Genomic DNA, 20257 nt, shown 5'->3' with positions numbered 1-20257 from the left:
TTTACAATTTATATTAAAGGGGTATTAATCTTAAGGAAGAAGCTGTCAGTAACAGTGAAAACAAGCCTCAGTTAGTTTTCAACTATCTGATACCTCATGGCTCAATTTAACAACTTGCGGACCTTCCAGATCAATAACACTCCACTGGGGAAGCTTGGCTTAGAGTACCTCCATATTTTAAGTCAAGCTAATTCATTCTGAATAACATTCACCCAATACCACACAGAGCAATAACTCCATACTCCAGTGCTCTAGTTCAGAGAGGCTGGTGTAATATCATTAATGATCTTTCTGGGCTCCCAAGTCCTGCCTTGTATTTCCTACTCCCACTTTGTCCCACCCCTAGAAAATCAATTTTGTTCGTCAAATCACCTAGAAAGCAAAGAACAGGAAATAAGCTTTGCAAACTTCCCACATCATGAGAAAATCTAAGAATTCTAAGACAACAGATTTATTTGGAGATTTTTTTCAAAAATCAGTTTACCCAAAGAAAACAACATCTGCAACTGTCTTCTAACCAAATGAATATTAACTGGTAAGAAGGGACTGGGGAGAGAGAGAGTACCCCAACGTGCTAGGCACTTTATGGAAGAAACTCAAGTTGGGAGTCAAACAGCTCATATAAAGTAAGTGGCTAGGCTGGGATTTAAACTTAAGTGTAACGCGTTCTTTCTAGGCTAAAACCTCTAAAAGTAGTGCTCATGAGCCCACCTCCCTAGCAGGAGAGTTGAAGATAGCAGGCATTTTGTTTCAGTGTTAATCCCAAGAACTTCATGCCAATCTAAGCTAATAACAACCCTAGTGTACATAGGGGTTTGGTAAGTACTATTACCCCTGCATTCAAAGTCCATTTCACATGGAAAGATGGGAAGAAATGCTTATCAACACAGTTTAAACTGAATATTGCTTTCTTCTTCTTCTTCTTCTTCTTCTTCTTCTTCTTCTTCTTCTTCTTCTTCTTCTTCTTAAATGGTCAGTCTCCTGGGCTGCAAGAGGTAGAGATGGTTGTCTCCCCTCCTCCCACTCAGCCCCACCCAGAGGCTCTAGGCTTCAGGGAACCCTGTGCAACTTTTGCTCTTTGGATTCCAAAGAAATGAACTTCTTCAGCACGGGCACAGCACGCTAGAAGTGGATGACAGGCTGATCTGAAAGACAGGAAAGCCCTCCTGGTTCTTCTGGTTGAACACACTTACCCTGTGCTCTGGCTCAGGGTAGGGCTGGGCCAGGCAAGGGAGGCTGTGTCTAAGACCCTCTGGGATGGGCAGGGGTCCTCCAACAGGGAGGACAGCAGGTCTTAGACCATGGCCTCTGCCATCACCCCTCAAATACCCACGGTGATGTATATGATGTAAGAGACTACTGAGTAGTTAGATCACAAAAAAGATAGTTTTAAATGAGGCTCCATTTCCTCACAATACTTGGAAGAGCTGCCAATGTTGCTTTACAGCTTGAAGTCTCTCAAAAAATGTATGACAGATACCATGACCAACAAAAAGGATATCCAATGGTGTCAAAAATTGACGTTCTGATACTTTAAGAAGCAAAACCAGACACATTAAGAAGTAAAACATGCTAGGGAATTCCCTGGCAGTCCAGTGATTAGGACTTGATGCTTTCACTGCCACGGCCCGGGTTCAATCCCTGAGTCAGGGAACTAAGATCCCGCAAGCTGCGTGGCACGGCCAAAACATAAGTAAATTAATTAATTAGATTAAAAAAAAAGAAGTAAAACATGCTAAACGAGCCACTGCATAGGCCTGACAGATCAAAAGACACTCACAAGTAAAATGACAGAAAATATTTTTTAAAGTTAGCATTTTTAGCTGGAAAGGACACTCTGATGGTTTCCCCAGCTCTCAAAATTCAGTAGCAGCAGTGGACTTGAAAGTCAAGTAACGTAGAACAAGCTCAAAAGAAGGTGGCAAATTGTGAAGCACAGCTTTAGTTTCAACGATCAACTATTCTGTTCAAGTAATATTTAAAAGGAAATGTTCCAATAGGTGCAAAAGAAAAACACTTTGCTCTACTCATAATTTAGAAAGTTAAGAAAGCAAAGGCTGGTGCTAAGGTAGTGTAACAGATAAGGCAGTAAAATAGAGTAAAATCCACCAAAAGAAAAGCAGATTGATACATCAATTGCATACCTGAGAAACAGAATTTTAGCATTCTATAGATTTAAAAAAGAAGAAGGATTCCTGGATCAGAATTTGTTCTTTATGTTCTTCCATTTAGTTCATCTTTTTTCTCATCTACATTTTTCCATCATTATGATGACAGCCACTAAGTAATAAATTGAAAATGGTTTCTATTCTATACCACCTGATGTATAGATGTATGTATGTATGTATACTTTTCTGATGTAAAAGTAAACAAAAACTAGAAGAAACACTGTGGAAAGGTCTGGAATAGCAAAGAGCACACACGCATTCATATCTTGCTAAATTTCAAGAGGTGAATCCTTACAAAAGAACTTCAATTGTATTCTGTTTTCTATGAATTTGCATATGTTAACAAAGTTTATGTTTTGTATCAAACTAATAACGGAATAAAGTCAAGGGCACTAAAACACTATGTTCCTAATCTATTGGCAAAACAGGTATGGTCATCCTAGAAGTCCCAGTGACAACAAGGGCCAAGAAAGCACAGAATCAAAACTCCTAAACTTCATTTAACCAACAGGTTCAACCTCATTTTCACAGTAAATATTCCTCAAAAGCTGCTGGAACTGTGTAACTTGCTTTTGAGAGTTACAATACTTTTCTTCATTTCCTTCTAATGGAATAAAACAAATTAATACAAAGATCACCATCAAGAAATCAGAGAGGGGCTTCCCTGGTGGCGCAGTGGTTGAGAATCCGCCTGCCAATGCAGGAGACACGGGTTCGAGCCCTGGTCTGGGAAGATCCCACATGCCGCGGAGCAACTAGGCCCGTGAGCCACAACTACTGAGCCTGCGCGTCTGGAGCCTGTGCTCCGCAACAAGAGAGGCCGCGATAGTGAAGAGGCCCGCGCACCGCGATGAAGAGTGGCCCCCGCTTGCCGCAACTAGAGGAAGCCCTCGCACAGAAACGAAGACCCAACACAGCCAAAAATAAATATAATAAATAAATAAAAGATTACTATAAAAAAAAAAAGAAATCAGAGAAACAAAAATCCAGATGATTTACAAATTAATCAGGAATGGTTCTCCTTCAAACTTTTCCATATCCTCACAATAGATGTTTTTCTTCCCAGAAACTAGTCATTTAAGGTTTCATTACCACAGGCTATCAGAAGAAGAAACTTTTCTAAGTCTGCTAACTGACAGTTAAACTTATTTCATAGTGAAGAGAGTCAGAATATGCCTTGCCACCCCTCAAATATGCCAGCTATAGGCATAAGGAATATTTTGAGTTAAAGGCAATTAAGAATCAACAGATGCAGGAAGAGTACTCTTCTCTGCCCTACCCTTTTCTGCCTAAAAGCAGGTTATAAATTTCCCTTGTGAAGGTGTTCCCCTCTCCTATACCAGGAAGAGGAGAGCAACTCTTACCACTGGGGATGGAGAGTCAGCACCAAGACGAATCTGCATAGATAAACCTTGCTAAAATAGCTCTCATCTTCCATTAGTTCCCCCTATATATTTTCTTGGTCACTCCCCTACAATTTACCCACCCTCAGAACCCAAACCCCCTATGCTTTGTTAAAATGGTATATAAGCCCCAGAGTCTAACAACTTCTTTGCTTCACTTTTTTTCTGTGAACTCCAATGCATGTGAAATATTACTAAAAACTGTGCTGCCTCTTCTGTTAATCCCTTTTTCCCCCAGTTTCACCGAGATACAATGGACATATAACATTGTATAACCTATCTTTTGTTAGGTTCAGTAATTGGGGGCTTTCAAATTAAACTAAGAGGGTAGAGGAAAGTTTTTCCTCCTTGACAATGATTTTTTTAAAAAAAGAAAAAACAAAAACAGAAAAACCGTACTTGGTTTCTTAAATCTTATAAATTTCTAATTTCATCATCCTGAAATCCTTCATCTAAATTAATCAAGACTGACACTTTGAAAATTGTTCTATAAAACACCCAAGTTAGGTCTGAGTGGAGAAAAATAAACCTGAAAGAATAAATTTTAAAGTTTTTCCCTGAAACTTTATAAAAAGCCAGTAACATCAAGTAGTAACATCAAATTTTTTAAATGACTGATTAGTCATGACGTTTGGAAGAAACAAGAGTACATGGAAAAATAATGTGGTTTAAAGATACATTGATAAATAGACAAATAGTTTCTTCAATACCACAAAAAAGTAGATTTCATCTCATATTATATAAATTTCATTTTATACAAATTTAGCCACTAAAATCTAAAGACAGCCATATTCAAATGTATATTCCACAGTTAATACACTAGGCATCAAGGCATTTAACCCTGTGCTGCCAAGTTATCTTGTTTTGTGAATATCTTGTTTTGTGAATACCTGCCAAATTTCTAATTAAATAGCACCCAGAATCAGCAAAATGAGGTATTTATTAAGCTACCACCACCCACCTACCCACCCACCCAACCACCCAGCTCTTTTCAAGTACCTGTCTGCAAGAATCAGAATTCTTTTTTTTTTTTTTTTTTTAATAATTTTATTTATTTATGGCTGTGTTGTGTCTTCGTTTCTGTGCGAGGGCTTTCTCTAGTTGTGGCAAGCGGGGGCCACTCTTCATCGCGGTGCGCAGGCCTCTCACTATCGCGGCCCCTCCCATTGCGGAGCACAGGCTCCAGACGCGCAGGCTCAGCAATTGTGGCTCACGGGCCCAGTTGCTCCGCGGCATGTGGGATCCTCCCAGACCAGGGCTCGAACCCGTGTCCCCTCCATTGGCAGGCGGATTCCTAACCACTGCGCCACCAGGGAAGCCCAGAATTCTTAATCTCTTGATACTATGGATACCTACAAGTAACAGCTGACCTTAAGACTGTAACTGATGCACACAACCACATTTTCAAATTAGTGTTCATCACAGCTTTGGGCTCACTGTGACTGACTGACTTCATCACAGTAAAAAATGCTATTAAATTGAAGGTATGCATTAGACTTATAACATACCACTTATCTGTTTCAATCCTGAGGAGCCAAGAGTATATTTGTTAAAAAGAGGAGGGGAAAATATCACGCCATCAAAATAAAGTTTGAAAATCACATTATCCTCATAAAATAAACCAGCATTAAAACTAACTTTGAAGTTCTCAGGAAGCAATAGGGACATAAGTTAAGAACCCTCACATTTTATATGAGATTTTTACCCCATGGGCCCTCAGGAAGGGGAAAAAAAAAAAAAAAAGAGGTCTGTGTTACCATCCAAGGCACTGCCTGTCCACAGATAATCTACATCTGCAAAGCCCCTCCCCTCCTCTGGGCCCCTGTAATTTGTATTTTTATATATTTCTTTTGGCCTTTGTTTTTCCATTTTGTCTGAAAGCTTCTAACTGGCAGCTTATGGTGTCAGCATAGGACCCACCTCAAGCAATTCCTAGGCTAAGAATGAAGCTATCATATCAAAATTAAAAAGAGCAACACTCATTACCTGAGGTCTTCAACTATAATTCTCTTATCTCCTCTTTTTGAAGGAAAAGTAACAGCTACAGAACAAGCTATCCTGGAGTTGTGAAAACTAATTACACACTTACAGACACATACGTGCATACATACATACCTACAAACGCACACACTCTTTTAGGGACAGGTCAGGCATTCAGTAAAGACACAGCCCAGTGACTTTTTACATTCAACGTTTCTAGTCCTGACCCCCAGGAGATCAAAAGCCCGGGAGGGAACAGCATCTGAAACTTAGTTTGCCGTACAATTAGGCACTGCAGTTACACCCACCTGTCCCACCCACCTCCAGCCAGAATTCAGATAAACCTGGAAATCCCTGGTTCTATCTCCCTGCAAAATGTTCAGGAAAAGAAGTCAATAACTCCCAGGTAATTGGCACATTCCAGGCCCTACCTACAGAGACTGATTCCATAGGTAGATCTGGGCAGGGCCCAGGAACTTGCATTTCTGACAGTCATCCCAAGCGATTCCAATGCAGGTACTCTACTGACCATAAAGACGATGATTCCCCAAACTGCTCACTTGCCCATCAAATCACCTAGGGAGCTTTCCTGACAACAGATTCCCAGGGCCTCCTAAATCTTTATTTTTTAAAACTCCCTCAGGTAAGGATGTGCAGCCAGACTTGGGAATCACAGGGTTAGACTATCTGAATTGACAACCATAGATTTAAAGTTTCTAGAGAAGCATGGATGCTCTCATTAGTTTTATGTATCCCTCACTCCTTGACCCTCAAAAATCTTCCACTCTCCTCCTGTGGAAGACTCACCACTCACCAGAAGATGCCCCTTCGTGACCCCTGTACAAGTTATATGTCTCACTAAAAATTCATCAGCTGGTCCTGTGCTTAGTTTTTAAAGAGTGAGTTCTGGCCCTCCAACAAAGGCAAGGAGGAAACATGCTAGGGAAGAATGAGAAAACCAGAATTAGGGTCCCTGTTCTGCCATTTAATAGATGTGTAGTCTTGGACTCAACATGTCAACAAAGCTGGGCCTCTCCTCACCTGTCAGTGAGGGAGTTGGCTTCGGTCACCTCAAGGGTTTTTCTGACTCTCAACGCTCTATTATTCATTCCCTGCATCATAAAATCCATTTCACTCCTGCAGCATCAGCAGGTGTCAAGGACTCTGAAGTGCATTTGAGAACCAAAGGGACAGACCGACATCAGCTAAGCTGTACAAACAGCAGTAGCTTCTCACAATTAATGCCTATAGATAGGAAACAGGGTGAAGCATAAAGCTGGCATAAGCCCAAAGCGAGAGCCTGACGAACAACATAATAAATAGAATTTCGACTAGAGAGAAGATAATTGTATTTGAAACTGAACACATTTCTTAATGTATTTCCCTAATCCGCATTCTATCAAAATAGTGACATTAATTCGCTAACACTGACACAATCTAAAAATGATATACTCTCTTTTAGGACTTAGGAAAGAGGCACATACTTTTCTAACTAGGTATTTTGTGCCTGAAATACAGTTTCTTAATTTTAGCATTATTTAAGTAAGGAAAGACTTAAGAAAAGTGAAAAGGAGGGATTTAAATTTTCTTCCCACAAAGTGATCCCAGTTTTCTTACAACCCAATCAATTAATGCTCCCGCTCCTACAAAATCAGATACCAGGAGCTGGCCTGGTAGCTCCCCAGGAGGTAGAATAAGTTGGATAATTAGAGAGGGACTGAGAAACTCTGCCCTGACCCTAAAAACATATACTGAAAAACTGCTCAAGATCACTAATGCTAAACGCCACAGGGCAGGGTCCAAATCCCCACAGATTCTTTCAAAACCTTTTTAGAGATATGTTAATAGTAGCTTCTTCAGAAGATATGCCCACTTTGCCAAGTGCAACAATTCAAAACCCAGTTTTAGAAATCTATGTACTAGACTATTTTGTTCAATACAAGTATTTACTAAGAAACTCAGAATAACAAAAAAAAATCTAAGGTAATTTTATGTTTGAAGCTAAACAATTCTGACCCGTCTAAATACTGATTTAACCCATACCGAGAATAAGACGTTAGTGCGCCAAATCAAAACAGGGTTGCTAGAAGCGGTCCTTAGTATTCCGATGTGCCTACTCAACTTTTTAATTTATATTTCATTATCATGGATGTTCATTTTATGAAACATGCTCATATTTTATTGACGTGAACAGGTTTTATGGAAGAATTACAGATTTTCTGATAACCAGTTAACAAATGACTTCCAAAGCAACATGTTCAATGGAAATCTAGTGTCAAGGAGGTATTTTCACACACACACCCCCGCCATGAGTTCTGTGATTAAATAAGACTGGGGAACTGTAAATCAAACTGGTTTCTTTACTGCAGGATTTTAATATAGTTTTTAGTATGTTAATGATTTGCAATATGGTTCTTAAAAACTACGGGGTACAGATTTTTCTCAAACTTGTCTGTCAGAGGAACAGTTATTTTGAGGAGTATTTATGACTAAATCTCATGGAACTAAGCTTAGAAAAAACACCTTTTGACCTTGGTGCTCACTGTTCGTTTTCTTGGGTACTCAGCTTATGAGAGATCTTAAACAGAAATTTCACTATGGTGGAAACCTCCATTATCCAGCTCTCCCTGAAAAGGCAATGGGGTGAGGGAGTGAAAGAAACGGACAACAAATATTAACACACTTTGCCAGTATCTAAGTATCTAACCAGGCACTCTTTCAGATTACCCCTGCGCTGTGGTTCTATTACTACCATCCTCCACATAAAGCCAGAGAAGCAAAGAGTCTGAGGATACAGAAGTCAAATTTATCCAATTTTGCCACGTAATAGCTCTAGTAAAAGGTTTACAGAAGAGTAAGATAATTCAAGACTGACCAGAGGTAAGAGATGAAAATCTGTGCAATGTTTCCTGTGGAAAATGCCTAATTCAAAGGATGTATGATTGGTTTACTGTTTTCATCTACCATAACAAAAAATGTGACCTTTATGCCTAGTCAAGCAACATTTTTTAAAATAATAAGAATAACTACTAAGCAATCAAACCAGAAATCTCATCATTTATGTCAAAACCTTCAAACCATTTATCACATTTATGTCGAAGAGACTGCAAAATTCACATATAAAAGGATGCTGTTTTGCTAAAAACATAAAATAAAATTCAGTACCAGGACAGACACATGTAATAAAAAGCCTTTGTTCTCTACCTTTCCCAACTTTTCAAAAACTGTTTCTTTAATAAATTTCACGTATAAATTTTACATATGCTGCTCACACTGATTTTGGAAAAAGGAATGGAAAAATCTCATCCATTCAATTATCAATATTCAAAAACAAAAAAGAAACCTTCCTGATAATCATGGTGAATATCTAAGTAACATAATTAGATACAATATAATTATGTATGGATTGATGACAACCAGGTTTTACTTAGTTTTTACTTGGTTTACTTGATTTTAATGAATAAATTCTCTCTGTGAACCTCAATCTGTATCTCAAGTAAATAACAACTATGAGGCCAAGCCCAGGTGACAGCTCTAAATCACCCTGGAGACAATAAGCCCTGCTGTCTTGATAAAAGAACAGCTAAAGTACCATCTCAGAAAAAGTCAGAATTGGCCTCAGAAATTAGCTAGGGACCCCTTCCTCTGCCTTCTACCTCATTTTACCAAGGGAAACCTAAAGCTGAAGCCAAGGGTTGACTTGACCAACGTCATATGACCAGTCAGAGTTCAGACTCCTGGTCCAACTCCTCAAACTGCCTTTAAGTATCCTTTCCTCATTTCAAATATTTAGCTTAATATTTTGGTTATAAGCCATTTAATACACACCATCACTCAAATTTAACAGTAACATGAAAAAGCTAGAGTCTGTCTACACTTCATTCATTTTCAGTGTTTAGAAACAACTCCCGCAGGAAGCATTAACCCTTCTCTGACAAGAACACTCTCCTTAATTAGGTTTTGCCTTATTCTAAAAATTTAGTCAAATCTTACAAAATACTAAGGAGATTTTCCACTACCCAATATTTAAAATATATCATCATTAAAGGCCAAATACTCATCTTTTCATTCTTATCTTTATAAGAGGAGCGCTCATACACCACTTTTTCCAGAAGCTAAGATCTTACCAAACTCAAATTGTATCAGTACAAATATTTACGTATTGACAATGTCAATATTACCATTTACTTGGTCATACATAAGGAGGACTACAGAGACTTAAGGAAAAGGACATTTTAAGAGGTTTTTTCCTCTCCTAAAAAACAATTCTCCCTGTATTTCATTGTTCAAATGCTAAATCATGTAAGCTCACAGATCTCAAAACTAAAGGTTAACATGACACTTGCTGCTCCAGACACACACACACCTTTAAAGCATTTTTCAAAGATGTTATTGTATAGTTCAGATTATAAAAAAGTCTGGTTATTATATTATTTTATGCTTTAAAAGGAAAACTTGAAACTCTCTAAAACTAAGTTTCATACTGTTGATGTAGCCAGGAACAGAGAGAAAATCTAGATGTGTAAAAGTCTAGCACTGAATGATTTACAAGCAGTAAACTTATTTTCCCATACCTTAAAACACAATCCTTTACACGTGAGGAACCTTACATAAAACTGCATACCTGTTATTTTGTCCCTTACAAGCTTACAGGACTCTATCTCACCGATGCTCCCAAAAAGACTCTTTAGTTCCTCCTGTGTCATGTTCTGAGGAAGATAGTTGACTATTAAGTTGGTCTTGCTGTCCTCTGTGTTCCCGGAGTCCACTGGTGACGAGCAGTTGTTGTTTATGGTGGTTGGACCGTTGGCTGTGTTATTGCAAGTTGGCCCATTAGACAGTTGTGTTTCCATGGCAGCAATTACCTGCTAAAAACAGAAGATAAGAAATGTCAGAATTCATATTTCACAAACTATTAGAGATTCCATCGAAGAATTTAAACACTTGTCACTAAACACAAGTCGTTCTGCTGAAATTACAACAAAGCTTCAAAAAGTGCAACACCTATGCTAATTCTTACTTCATATTAAGCTATTCGATTTACGATCACAATTGTACTTTTCACATACATATTCCATACATGCACATAAGCACAATTTAAATCTTTGACATTCTCTAGAACCGCATTCTGGGTCTACTCAGATACCCTTACTCACCTGCTGTGTGTCCACAGACTTGAGGAAATTTAGTACCAAAGAGCATAGAATTAAACCCTGACTAAAAATACCAGAAAATAAAAGTGCTTAACATGCTGCCAAAAACAAGCCCAAAAAAATGATCTACCTAACTTTGCAGAGATATTCACTTAGCCTAGAAGTTCAAATATTCTAAAACTGACACATCCATTAACTTAAAATCAAGGAGCAAGAGTACTTTAAAAAAATATAAATTTGTCAACATGTACTGTTTTGGTTACATATTGAAAATGTTTTTAATTGACAATATCTTATACCTCTATCATTGGTAAGAAATAAGAAAATAGCAAATGTTATATGTTAGGGCGTCAAAAGGGTTTGTAGGATAACTTGGGGAATAAACTGAGTACTTAGTGTACCTTGTAGAATCTAGCAAGCCATTCTTGTCAACCTTGGCAGCTAAAGATCACCAACAAGGTAGCTGACCTACAGTATCAAAATAACATCCCCAAACAATTCAAAATGGTATTTTGCCTTGACTCTGACTTTAAAGGAAAAATTAAAATTAAAAAATCCCTATCCAGTCCACCAAAACAACAATGTAAATGTATCAACTTTTGCAAACAGACGAGCCCAAGGAATTTTCATTTGAGCGTGTAAGCCTGTTGAAAATGCAAGTGATAAGGTATCTATAAACTCCAGATACAGAATAAATAGCAGAGTTGGGGGAAATGGCCTCAAACTGTTCAGGCTACTCTAAAAATCACTTAGTAAGCAAATTTGGATCTAGTTTCCTAAAAACCAATCCTATGCTCTTTGAGCAAAAGAGTTACAAACCACAGCCCCAAATTCTCTAAAACCATCCTCCAATAGCTATCTACTTTGGACAGCCAAGATTGTAGGGGAATCCAAAAAATCAAAGCATCACTGAAAGGATTATCCTTCATATTTCATCCATCTCTCAGCTCCACAAAGAAGTACTTCTCAAAATTTACAATTTTGAATAGATGGGATGCTAGTTTTAGGGAAGTTTTAACATATAAAAGGCAAAGAATTTGAGGTAAAATTAAAAAAAGCGAAGTAGAGGCAAAGACTGTTACAAGAAAAGAGAAAAAAAGTCTTTTAAAAAGCATATTGCCTAAGAAAAATAAAAGGGCACAACCGTGGATAAGCAATAGGAAGAAATCTCTACTGCCAAGAGATATTTATAAAAGAAGCCAGCATAGGACAGATCGAGACTGGTCAGACTGGACGAGAATCAGTGCTACCAGGATAAAAAACAGGAGACAAAAATCCAGGCTATCTATGAAATATCAAACCACCTATAACCCTTCCAGAACTTCATTTCCTTTTCAAAGAAATGGGTTGTTTACTCTGCAAACTGCAAGCTACCTCTCTTGAGCAAGTATTTTCAGAGAATACTTTGGGGAGGGGCGGTAAAAGAAAATAAAGGAACCTTTGGAAATCTATATAAAAAAAAACCCGAAACAATTCAAGATATGCATTTTATTATAATTAACAAATTTATCTGAAACTGAGAAAGGAGGTTTCAGATTTCCTAATAAACCATAACTGTTTCAGTTTATAGAATATTAGCCATGGGTCACTCTTTCCACAGCAAAATGCTTGTGGGCTTAACCTCTGCCCAGCAGTTAGGAAAACAATGAGCTACTAGATGAGAGTGGCCAAGGCCAATTAAAACAAATCACTATTCAAACCTTAGCGTATATGTGGAGACTATATGAGACCCAACTAAGAGATTCGGACTAAAGCTCACTGGGATGGCATCTGAAATATATAAGCGTTCATTGACAGAAATTAGCAGGATTTAGCAAGGACAACAAACACTCCTCACTTAATTGCACATTTATTTCCATGTTCAGGTGGCAAGAATGAGCTCCTAAGCCAACATTCAAGTGAACAGCTGCAGTAGGCTGTGTGCGCTGAAAATTACAGCATCTCTCAGCTATAGGACCATCTGCTCAGAATAAAATGATACTAATGTGCTATATTTTACAAATAATGCATATTCCATTGATAGGCTCAACACAACTGTTCACAGAATGCAAACTCTTTCAACAGTTACTGGGCAAATAATTTTCAGCCAGATTTACAATTTCGACATTTTTTTTAAGCATCAGGAATTATAAATAACTTCAAAATTTAGTAACCAAAAAAATACATAGTAAACAGAATGTAAAGAATTACGGTAACTTAGTATTCAGACCATACCAAAACTTTTTTTTTTTTTTTTAAAAAGCTTGTCACTCTTTTGAGACTGTACTAAATCCTAATGAAGATAATAAAAAGTTACATACAAAAGCAGGTTCTGATGCTACTACATGTACCACTAAAATTGCAATGTGCTTTACATCCTAATGATGGCCATACCACAATAGGTTAAACGTAAGAATAATTAGTACGCCAAATGTAAAGTTCAAGTGTTTGGTATGGCCTCAGCACTCCTGCAACATGCTAAAAAAAAAGTAGCCTACAGAATTTAAGAAAAATCCCACAGACCCCGGTCCAAGGCTCTGCTGCCCACGAACCACTTCTAAGCAGAGAAGCCACATCACACAGTCTGACTGCCATGTTAGTTTGGAGTTGCCGTCTGCAATATGGACACAAAAAGTACCGTATGTTAGATGAGCAAGATAATGCAACAAATCAGTTTGTACAAAATTTACAGTGATTGTATTGATATTCCCAGCACGTCCATGCAGTGTGGCTTAATTGAATTTGAGGCAATTCCAATCTAATCTTTCCAAATTCATTTTAACATGTAGTTTTCTTGCACAAATTAAGCATTTTTAATTAAGAGCCTGATTTTAAAACAGTATTAACTAGTTACCTTGGCATCTATCCTAAAGAACTACCTTAAACCACATCTTAAAAAATTTTTTTTAAATAATAAAATGAAGCAAAACACTGCATGCTGTCCTATCTCTTAAGGATGTGGGAGAAGGGAGGAAATGTGAATGAAATTATATTTAGAGTGAGAAAAGGCAGTCATTAGTGAATGCTTTGCATAAAAGCACTCTTTCCCCAAAATATCAGAAGGGCATTAAGAGAAGCTATATTTGCCTACACTGTTACATTACACTATAAATAAATGATCCTTAATCCTGGGACTTAAAATTAAAAGTGAATCAAAACCCTGTGAGATTTTTCTGCCACTATAGTCAAAGGATCTCTAACAGTTTTGCTGAGAATTGTTCACATATACTAAGAGGCAGTAAACCAGCATCTTTCAATTGAAATAATTGGACCAATAAATAGGATCGTTTGGAGCAATGTTTATATAGGATGTCAGCTTTGTCCCTGAATGAAATCAAGCAAACATTTTTTAATATGTAAATTGTAAACCCAGCACAATTTGAAATGAGTGTTGCTATGAGGCCTCCAATATAGTTAATGGGCCATTTACCACTTATTACAACTTGCCCAAATACTAAACAGAGCCACAATACTGGCACAAAAGCCAAAGTTTACATTTTAGCCATATATGCAGATGCTGTAAATGGTCAACATAATATTCAGAAAAACTCGGTCTATGAAAATAAATGAGTAACAAAGGAGGGCTGAAAATGTCTTTTACGTGCATATTTATGATTATAAAAATTTCATCCTTAGAGTTAAACCTGGCTGTACGTGATTTACTCTTGATGCAAGTGCGATGAAATTTGTAACATGTGACAACAGATTCCATTTTCTGGCATCTATCTAAAGGCTTTAACATACTCTTTACGGGATGCCATGAAAATGTTTTACTCTTCTTCCCTTCTCCCACTGTTACCAGGGAATTCAGTCTGATTCTATGTCCTTCATTTAAAAAAAAAAAACAAAAAACAGTTGAACTGAACCTGTGAAAAAATAAAGTGCTTTCATAGCCATGAAGTATTCTGACAAGAACCTGATTGTGGTTAGACTACATGGGTAGAACAGTTAGGAGGACCACACCTAACAGGTTAAACCAAGCTTAAATTTATGTCCTCCATACCCTCAGGAGTTAATACCTAAACATTCTTCACTATGTAAAACCATAGATTCGAATTTAATGAATCCCTTCCATTCCGCAGGAAGCGGAGGCTAATGAGCTAATCTATTGACACCCCTCTTTCTGAAAGCCCCAGGGATGCGAACAATCACTTTATTGCACCAACTAGCTAGGAAGGCTGTGTATGGAAAATGATTCTACTGCACTTTTACATTTCAAGCACCCCAGACAGTTTCTCTGCTTGAGGCAGACACATACCTTTATGGGAAGTTATAAATAAGTTGCTCACATGGCCCTTACCTTTATGCTGGCCAACAATTCAGTTACTAAAAATGTAAAGCTACTTCCCCTTCACTTAAGGACAGGCAATTCTGCTCTACTCAATCTACCACAGACAACCAGGCTGTGCACTATTTTTAGATTCTACTGGCTCTGAAACTCTTTGGAAGGAAAATAAAAGGCCATATTCCAGCAACAGAGAACCATTAATTTTAAAGCTTAAAAAAATAATGTCTCAATATATGTTCGCCTCTTAATTTAGACATCAATTGTGTCAACTGAGACTACTTTTTCTCTTGTTATTCTCCATGAAATAATTTATGAAAAGACACTTGAGCATAGATCAGTCTAGAATATTCTAAACTTTCCCTGGGTTCCGAGAGATAACGATGAGGTGTCAGTTTGGTGGGAGCATGGATTTTGAAGGGGGTGGAGGACAGGGGAGGAAGTGGCCTTTATGTTTTCACTCATAGTCTACTTCCAAATTTCTATAAAGACTTTTTAAATGGGATTTTTTTTCTTTTTTACTTAAATGGCCCTCTATGTACTTTCATATCTTAAGTTTCTTACAATAATGGACTTTAGGAAACCAATGCTACTGCTTGACTGCTTAGAGCTGGGACTAACAGTTTCCTGATCACATGAAGAGAAAAAGAAAAGTCTCTATTTTCCAAACTTCCTAATAAAAAATTCTGAAAACTAAAGTAATCAGCTTCTTTCCTATTTTCAAACCTCCTTCAGACAGCCACCAAACAAGACAGATGGCTAATCAAAAACATACTAAATATAGTCTGAGAATTCTCATTAAGTACACTGTCTGCAAGGGGAAAAAAGGTTTCCAAGACCTAGAATCCACCTGATTCAGGGATCAGATCTCTGGTTTAAAGTCACAGCAGGACTGCTGAAAGGGTCGCCGCACACACCCTGGTGAGGCCTACCTATCTGCAACAGCCTGTCCACTGCAATGTACACCATCCTGATCTGGGCCCTCATCTCTTACCTGGACCACCAAATTACAGCCTCCCAAAAGGTCCCTCCATCATCCTAATCCACACTTAACACTCTTCCCAGATAGGTTTTCCTAAACTCTCAATAGCTCTCTGCTGCCTATCAAATAAAGTACCAACGACTTATATTACTCAGAGTATAAACATCTGAGATCCTCTACAACTGTTTTTACCAGCCCACTTATTCAAGCATCTGAAAATCTGAACTGCTCCTTGTCCTTCAATCCGTCACAGTGCACTGAAAACCATACATTCTTCTGGCTTTGCTCGTGCAGTTCCAGCTGCCCGGAAGGCCCTCCATCCTACCCATCCCACTTCCATTTCAGGGGTTTGTACAGACTAAGCATTCAAAAACAGATGTAAGGACAAGAGTAGTTCCTTTTTTAAAAAAACTGGAGCATGAAAGGGCAATCACCTTTCTAAATAACATGCAAACTTGGTAGCTTGTTCTTCTATCTCACTTCAAGTACTTCAAACCATCAATAATTATGAAAGCATATTTTCATTTTTTGGCACACTCCATCAGCCACCCTCACCCATTGAAATCCAAATTCTTGTTAAATGGCACGAAAAAGGAAACTATCTTTTGAGTGATCAGTTGTGGATTGTTATTTCAAGAGCCCATTATGACCATCTGCCCGCTACAAAAAAGCCGGAAGCTAAGACAAATCCAAAAACATGGTAATCCTCTGGCCAGCAGGGTTATGGAGCTGTGGCATCTGGAATCTGGGTCTAACTTCAAGAAAACAGCAGAAGTACAGGTAAATGTGAAAAAATTAAATTTTAACTCAAAGGTATTTAAAAACACATCATAATTAAGCTGTGGATCTCAAATGGTTTTAATTTGATAGAAACTAGAAAATGTAATAAGCAAACACAAAAGGTAACATCTCTAAAAAGAATCATAGCTAGGGGCAAGGGCAAGCATCTCTCACACTCAAAAGGTCTGGCTTGGATAAAGTGACCTTGGTCTGGATACTTATTTACAGCTAGAGGGTTCTCAATGCCTGGAGTAACACAGAACCAGGGCAGAATCAGTATAGTGCAAAGCCTTCCCTCAGATGACATCAAACCTCTCTAAAGGCCAAGTCACAAGATGAAAGGAAGCAATTTATCTTAAAGTTTAAGAGCAGAACCCATTAAGATAAAGACAGCAGCCTTGGCCAAAAGGCATCTTCCTTTGAGGAACTCAAGGCAAGTAGCTAAAGCTCTAGAAATACTCAGTGAAGTGAGTAATGAGAGCTCACAAATGAGAGCTGGGTAAGCAGCAGGTGGGGTCGTCTAGCAGACACCATTCCTACAGAATGTTTTATCTTTCCCATTCAAATCACTAAAGTGGCATTTTCAGGAAACGTTTTGGCTTCACTGAATTAAAACAACAGAAGAGTCAACCAAGCACTCATGGGGCTGACATGTCAGCTCTAAGAATAAGCCATTAGTTTGTTTTCTTTAAGCCTCTTCACTTTGCTTTGTCATTCCTAAAGTAATAAACGTTTGTGGCTTTAAACTTCAAGAGAGCTCCTCAATCCTGGAATCCCTGTCAACTCCCCACCCTACCCCCATACCATTTTAGCTGCCTCACCAGCTCCAAGGATTCCTCAGCCTTGTCAAGCTCAGATTTTTGGCCTTGGGGCTAACAAGGGTCCAAGAGCTGCCAGAGACACTGCACCAAACAGCTGCAGAAGTCACAGGGAGAATGTTCTCTGGCAGTGAATGCTAACATTTCTCTGTCTCTTAGCCCTTTATGGCTCCTACAGACAAACTGCAGAGTCTTTCTGACGCCAGTCTTTCTGAGGTTTTGTAGTTCTAGAGCTGGCAGAATTAAAAGCTTTTCAGTTAGAGAGTAAAGCAAGTGAGTTTAGGGGGTCGGTCCCAAGTCCTTTCCTTCATTCTAGGTCCGTATCTGGCTTCTATGCTGGGCAACAGGAAAACAAAGATCCAGTGAAGAAGACTGGCTTCATCTTCACACTCTGTTCACTCATCCATTCATCCACCAAACATCTGCTCAGAGCTCCCATGAACTAAGGACTGTCCTAGGTACTTGAGATACAGCAATGAAGAAATATCCTGGCGTGTACATCTGCAATAGGAGGTGTACACATGTATAAAACAGTGTATTAGCTAGAAATAAGTGTGCTTTGGAATAAAAGAAAATGTAGAGCAGAGTAAGAGTGCTGAAAATGTGGAGATGGAGGATGGATACTTTCCAGTATTAAACAGCAGATCTCACTGAGAAGGTGAGCTTTTGGCCAAGATTTAAAGGACAGTTAAGCCAGCCCCTGCGGTAGGCAGAATAACCAGAATAACGGCTCACCTTAGATGCCCACATCCTAAACTCTGAAATCTGTGAACATGTTACGTTACATGACAAGGGAATTAAGATACAGATGGAATTAAGGTTGCTCATCAGATGACCTTGAGATGGGAAGATTATCCTGGATTATCCAGGTGGGCTCAATGTAATCAGAAGAGTCCACATGAATGGAAGAGGGAGGCTGCAGAGTCAGTGTCAGAGTGGTACAACCTGAAAAAGACTCAACCCACAGTCACCAGCTTTGAAGATGGAAGGGAGCCATCAACCAAAGAATGCGGGGAGCCTCCAGAAGCTGAAAAAGGCAAGGAAACAGATTCTCCCCTAGCATCTCCAGGTGGAACGCAGCCCTGCCAATACCTTGATGACAGCCCAGGAGACCCACATCAGGGGACTCTGCCCTTCAGAACTGTAAGATAATAAATCTGTGTTGTTTTAAGCACCAAGTTCATGGTTATTTGTTACGGATTTAAAAGTAAATAAATACATCCCCATAGGAATATCTAGAAGAGAAGCATTCCAGGCAGAGACCAGCTAGGGTGAAGCAAGGAGGAGGCCAGAGGGAGATGAGTCTAAGAGGTATAAGGCCAGACCACATAGGATCTTGGAGGTGCAGGGGAGGAAAAAGTTTTCTTGAACACTCTTAGGGTTCTGGCTGGGTCTGCAAATTAAACTGACAAACTAACAGGAGAAAAGCACACAAATTTTATCGAATTGGTACATGTATATGGGAGTCTTCACACAAGAATGAAGATCCAAAGAAGTGATCTCAGCAGGAAGTTTATATACCTTTTAGATAAATAAACAATAAAGTTGTGAAGAATTGACAAGACAAAGGGGGTTTGGGCTGGGGGTCGTAAGTGATAAGGATTAAACTAAAAAGATAAGGGTTAGTTTAACAAGGTTTGCTTGTATACAGATTTCCAGGCCCCAAATCCCTGTATGGGTGGTAAGAATGTTTTCCTTCCTCCTGGTACAGGGAGGGTACCTTCCACACGGGAATTTTACTACCTGTTTCAGGGAAGAAGAGAGAGGGAGATGGTCAGAATAACCTTTCTGCTTCTGCAGTTTTCTCAAACTTCTTCAGCTTAAGATATGCAATATGCCAAGGTACCATACTTTGGGGTAGTGTGTCCTAAACCCCATCAGAGGTCACCATAAAAAGAAAGGAAACCACAGAAAGGTTTTGAGCAAAAACAGTAGCACGTGCCTATTGTGAAAATAAACTGGATATGGTTGTGTGGAAGAAGCAAGCAACTGTGGAAACAAGAAGACCAATCAAGAAATAATTGCAGTAACCAAGATGTAGAATGACAGTGACCCCAATCAGGGTGAGAAGTGGACTTAGGCAGGAGGAAACATATTACTTACTATAGTACTTACTATAATTACATCAGTAAACTATTTAAATTCATTATCAAGAAACTGGTTTAGATTCTAACTGCTCACATTCAAACAAACCAATTCATTTATTACTTTCTGGGCACTAGGAATACATGACGATTAAGTAAGGGATTAAACTTCTATAGAAAGTTTTGTCTTATTTTGGGGGTGGGGGGGATCTCCTTAAGGAGACCCAACATATGAAAATCTGAGTTTATAATATTAAATCAAGAGTTATTCACTTTATCTATGGATTCTTTAAAGAATTAAGCAAGTGATTCATTTAATAGAAAATGCAAAATTTTTTGAAAATCAGAACTTAAAAGACGAAACTACTTACTAAGAGTATAGCATGTCAGAAATTGTCTTGTAACCTATGACAGCCCCTTAAAGCTGTCAGAATTCAAAATAAAAAGAAATCTCTAAGTTCACCCCAATAGGTGAAAGACAAAGTAGATGAAGATAATGAGAATAAGTTACATTTTTGTGAAATGTAATTAAACTTTAAAAATCTATATTCTTCAACAGGGTCATTTATACACCTCCACCGTAGTCAAGGTTAAGGCAGGGGTTAACTCAATCTTGGTTATAGGC

General features: G+C 38.4%; 1 protein-coding gene across 12 annotated transcripts in view; it reads right to left on the bottom strand.

Moving 5' to 3' along the window:
- The window catches only part of ELAVL2 (ELAV like RNA binding protein 2), a 134883-nt gene that overhangs the window by 60861 nt on the left and 53765 nt on the right, over positions 1-20257 (bottom strand). For 4 of the 12 annotated variants that reach the window (XM_028165153.2, XM_028165152.2, XM_028165154.2 and 1 more), the window contains exons 2-3: positions 13207-13297; positions 10176-10419 (exon numbers count right to left, since the gene is read on the bottom strand). In XM_028165153.2, the coding sequence (XP_028020954.1) occupies positions 10176-10419; positions 13207-13278 (316 nt within the window). In that variant the 5' untranslated portion in view covers positions 13279-13297. Of the gene's footprint in view, positions 1-10175; positions 10420-13181; positions 13298-20257 lie in introns of all 12 variants that reach the window. The other 8 variants (XM_028165157.2, XM_057549442.1, XM_007176827.3 and 5 more) reach the window with 4 other exon arrangements.

Source organism: Balaenoptera acutorostrata, chromosome 6 (assembly GCF_949987535.1).
Source record: "Balaenoptera acutorostrata chromosome 6, mBalAcu1.1, whole genome shotgun sequence".
NCBI lineage: Eukaryota > Metazoa > Chordata > Mammalia > Artiodactyla > Balaenopteridae > Balaenoptera > Balaenoptera acutorostrata.
Note: the sequence above shows the minus strand (reverse complement) of the source record. Positions and strands in the feature narration are given on the sequence as shown.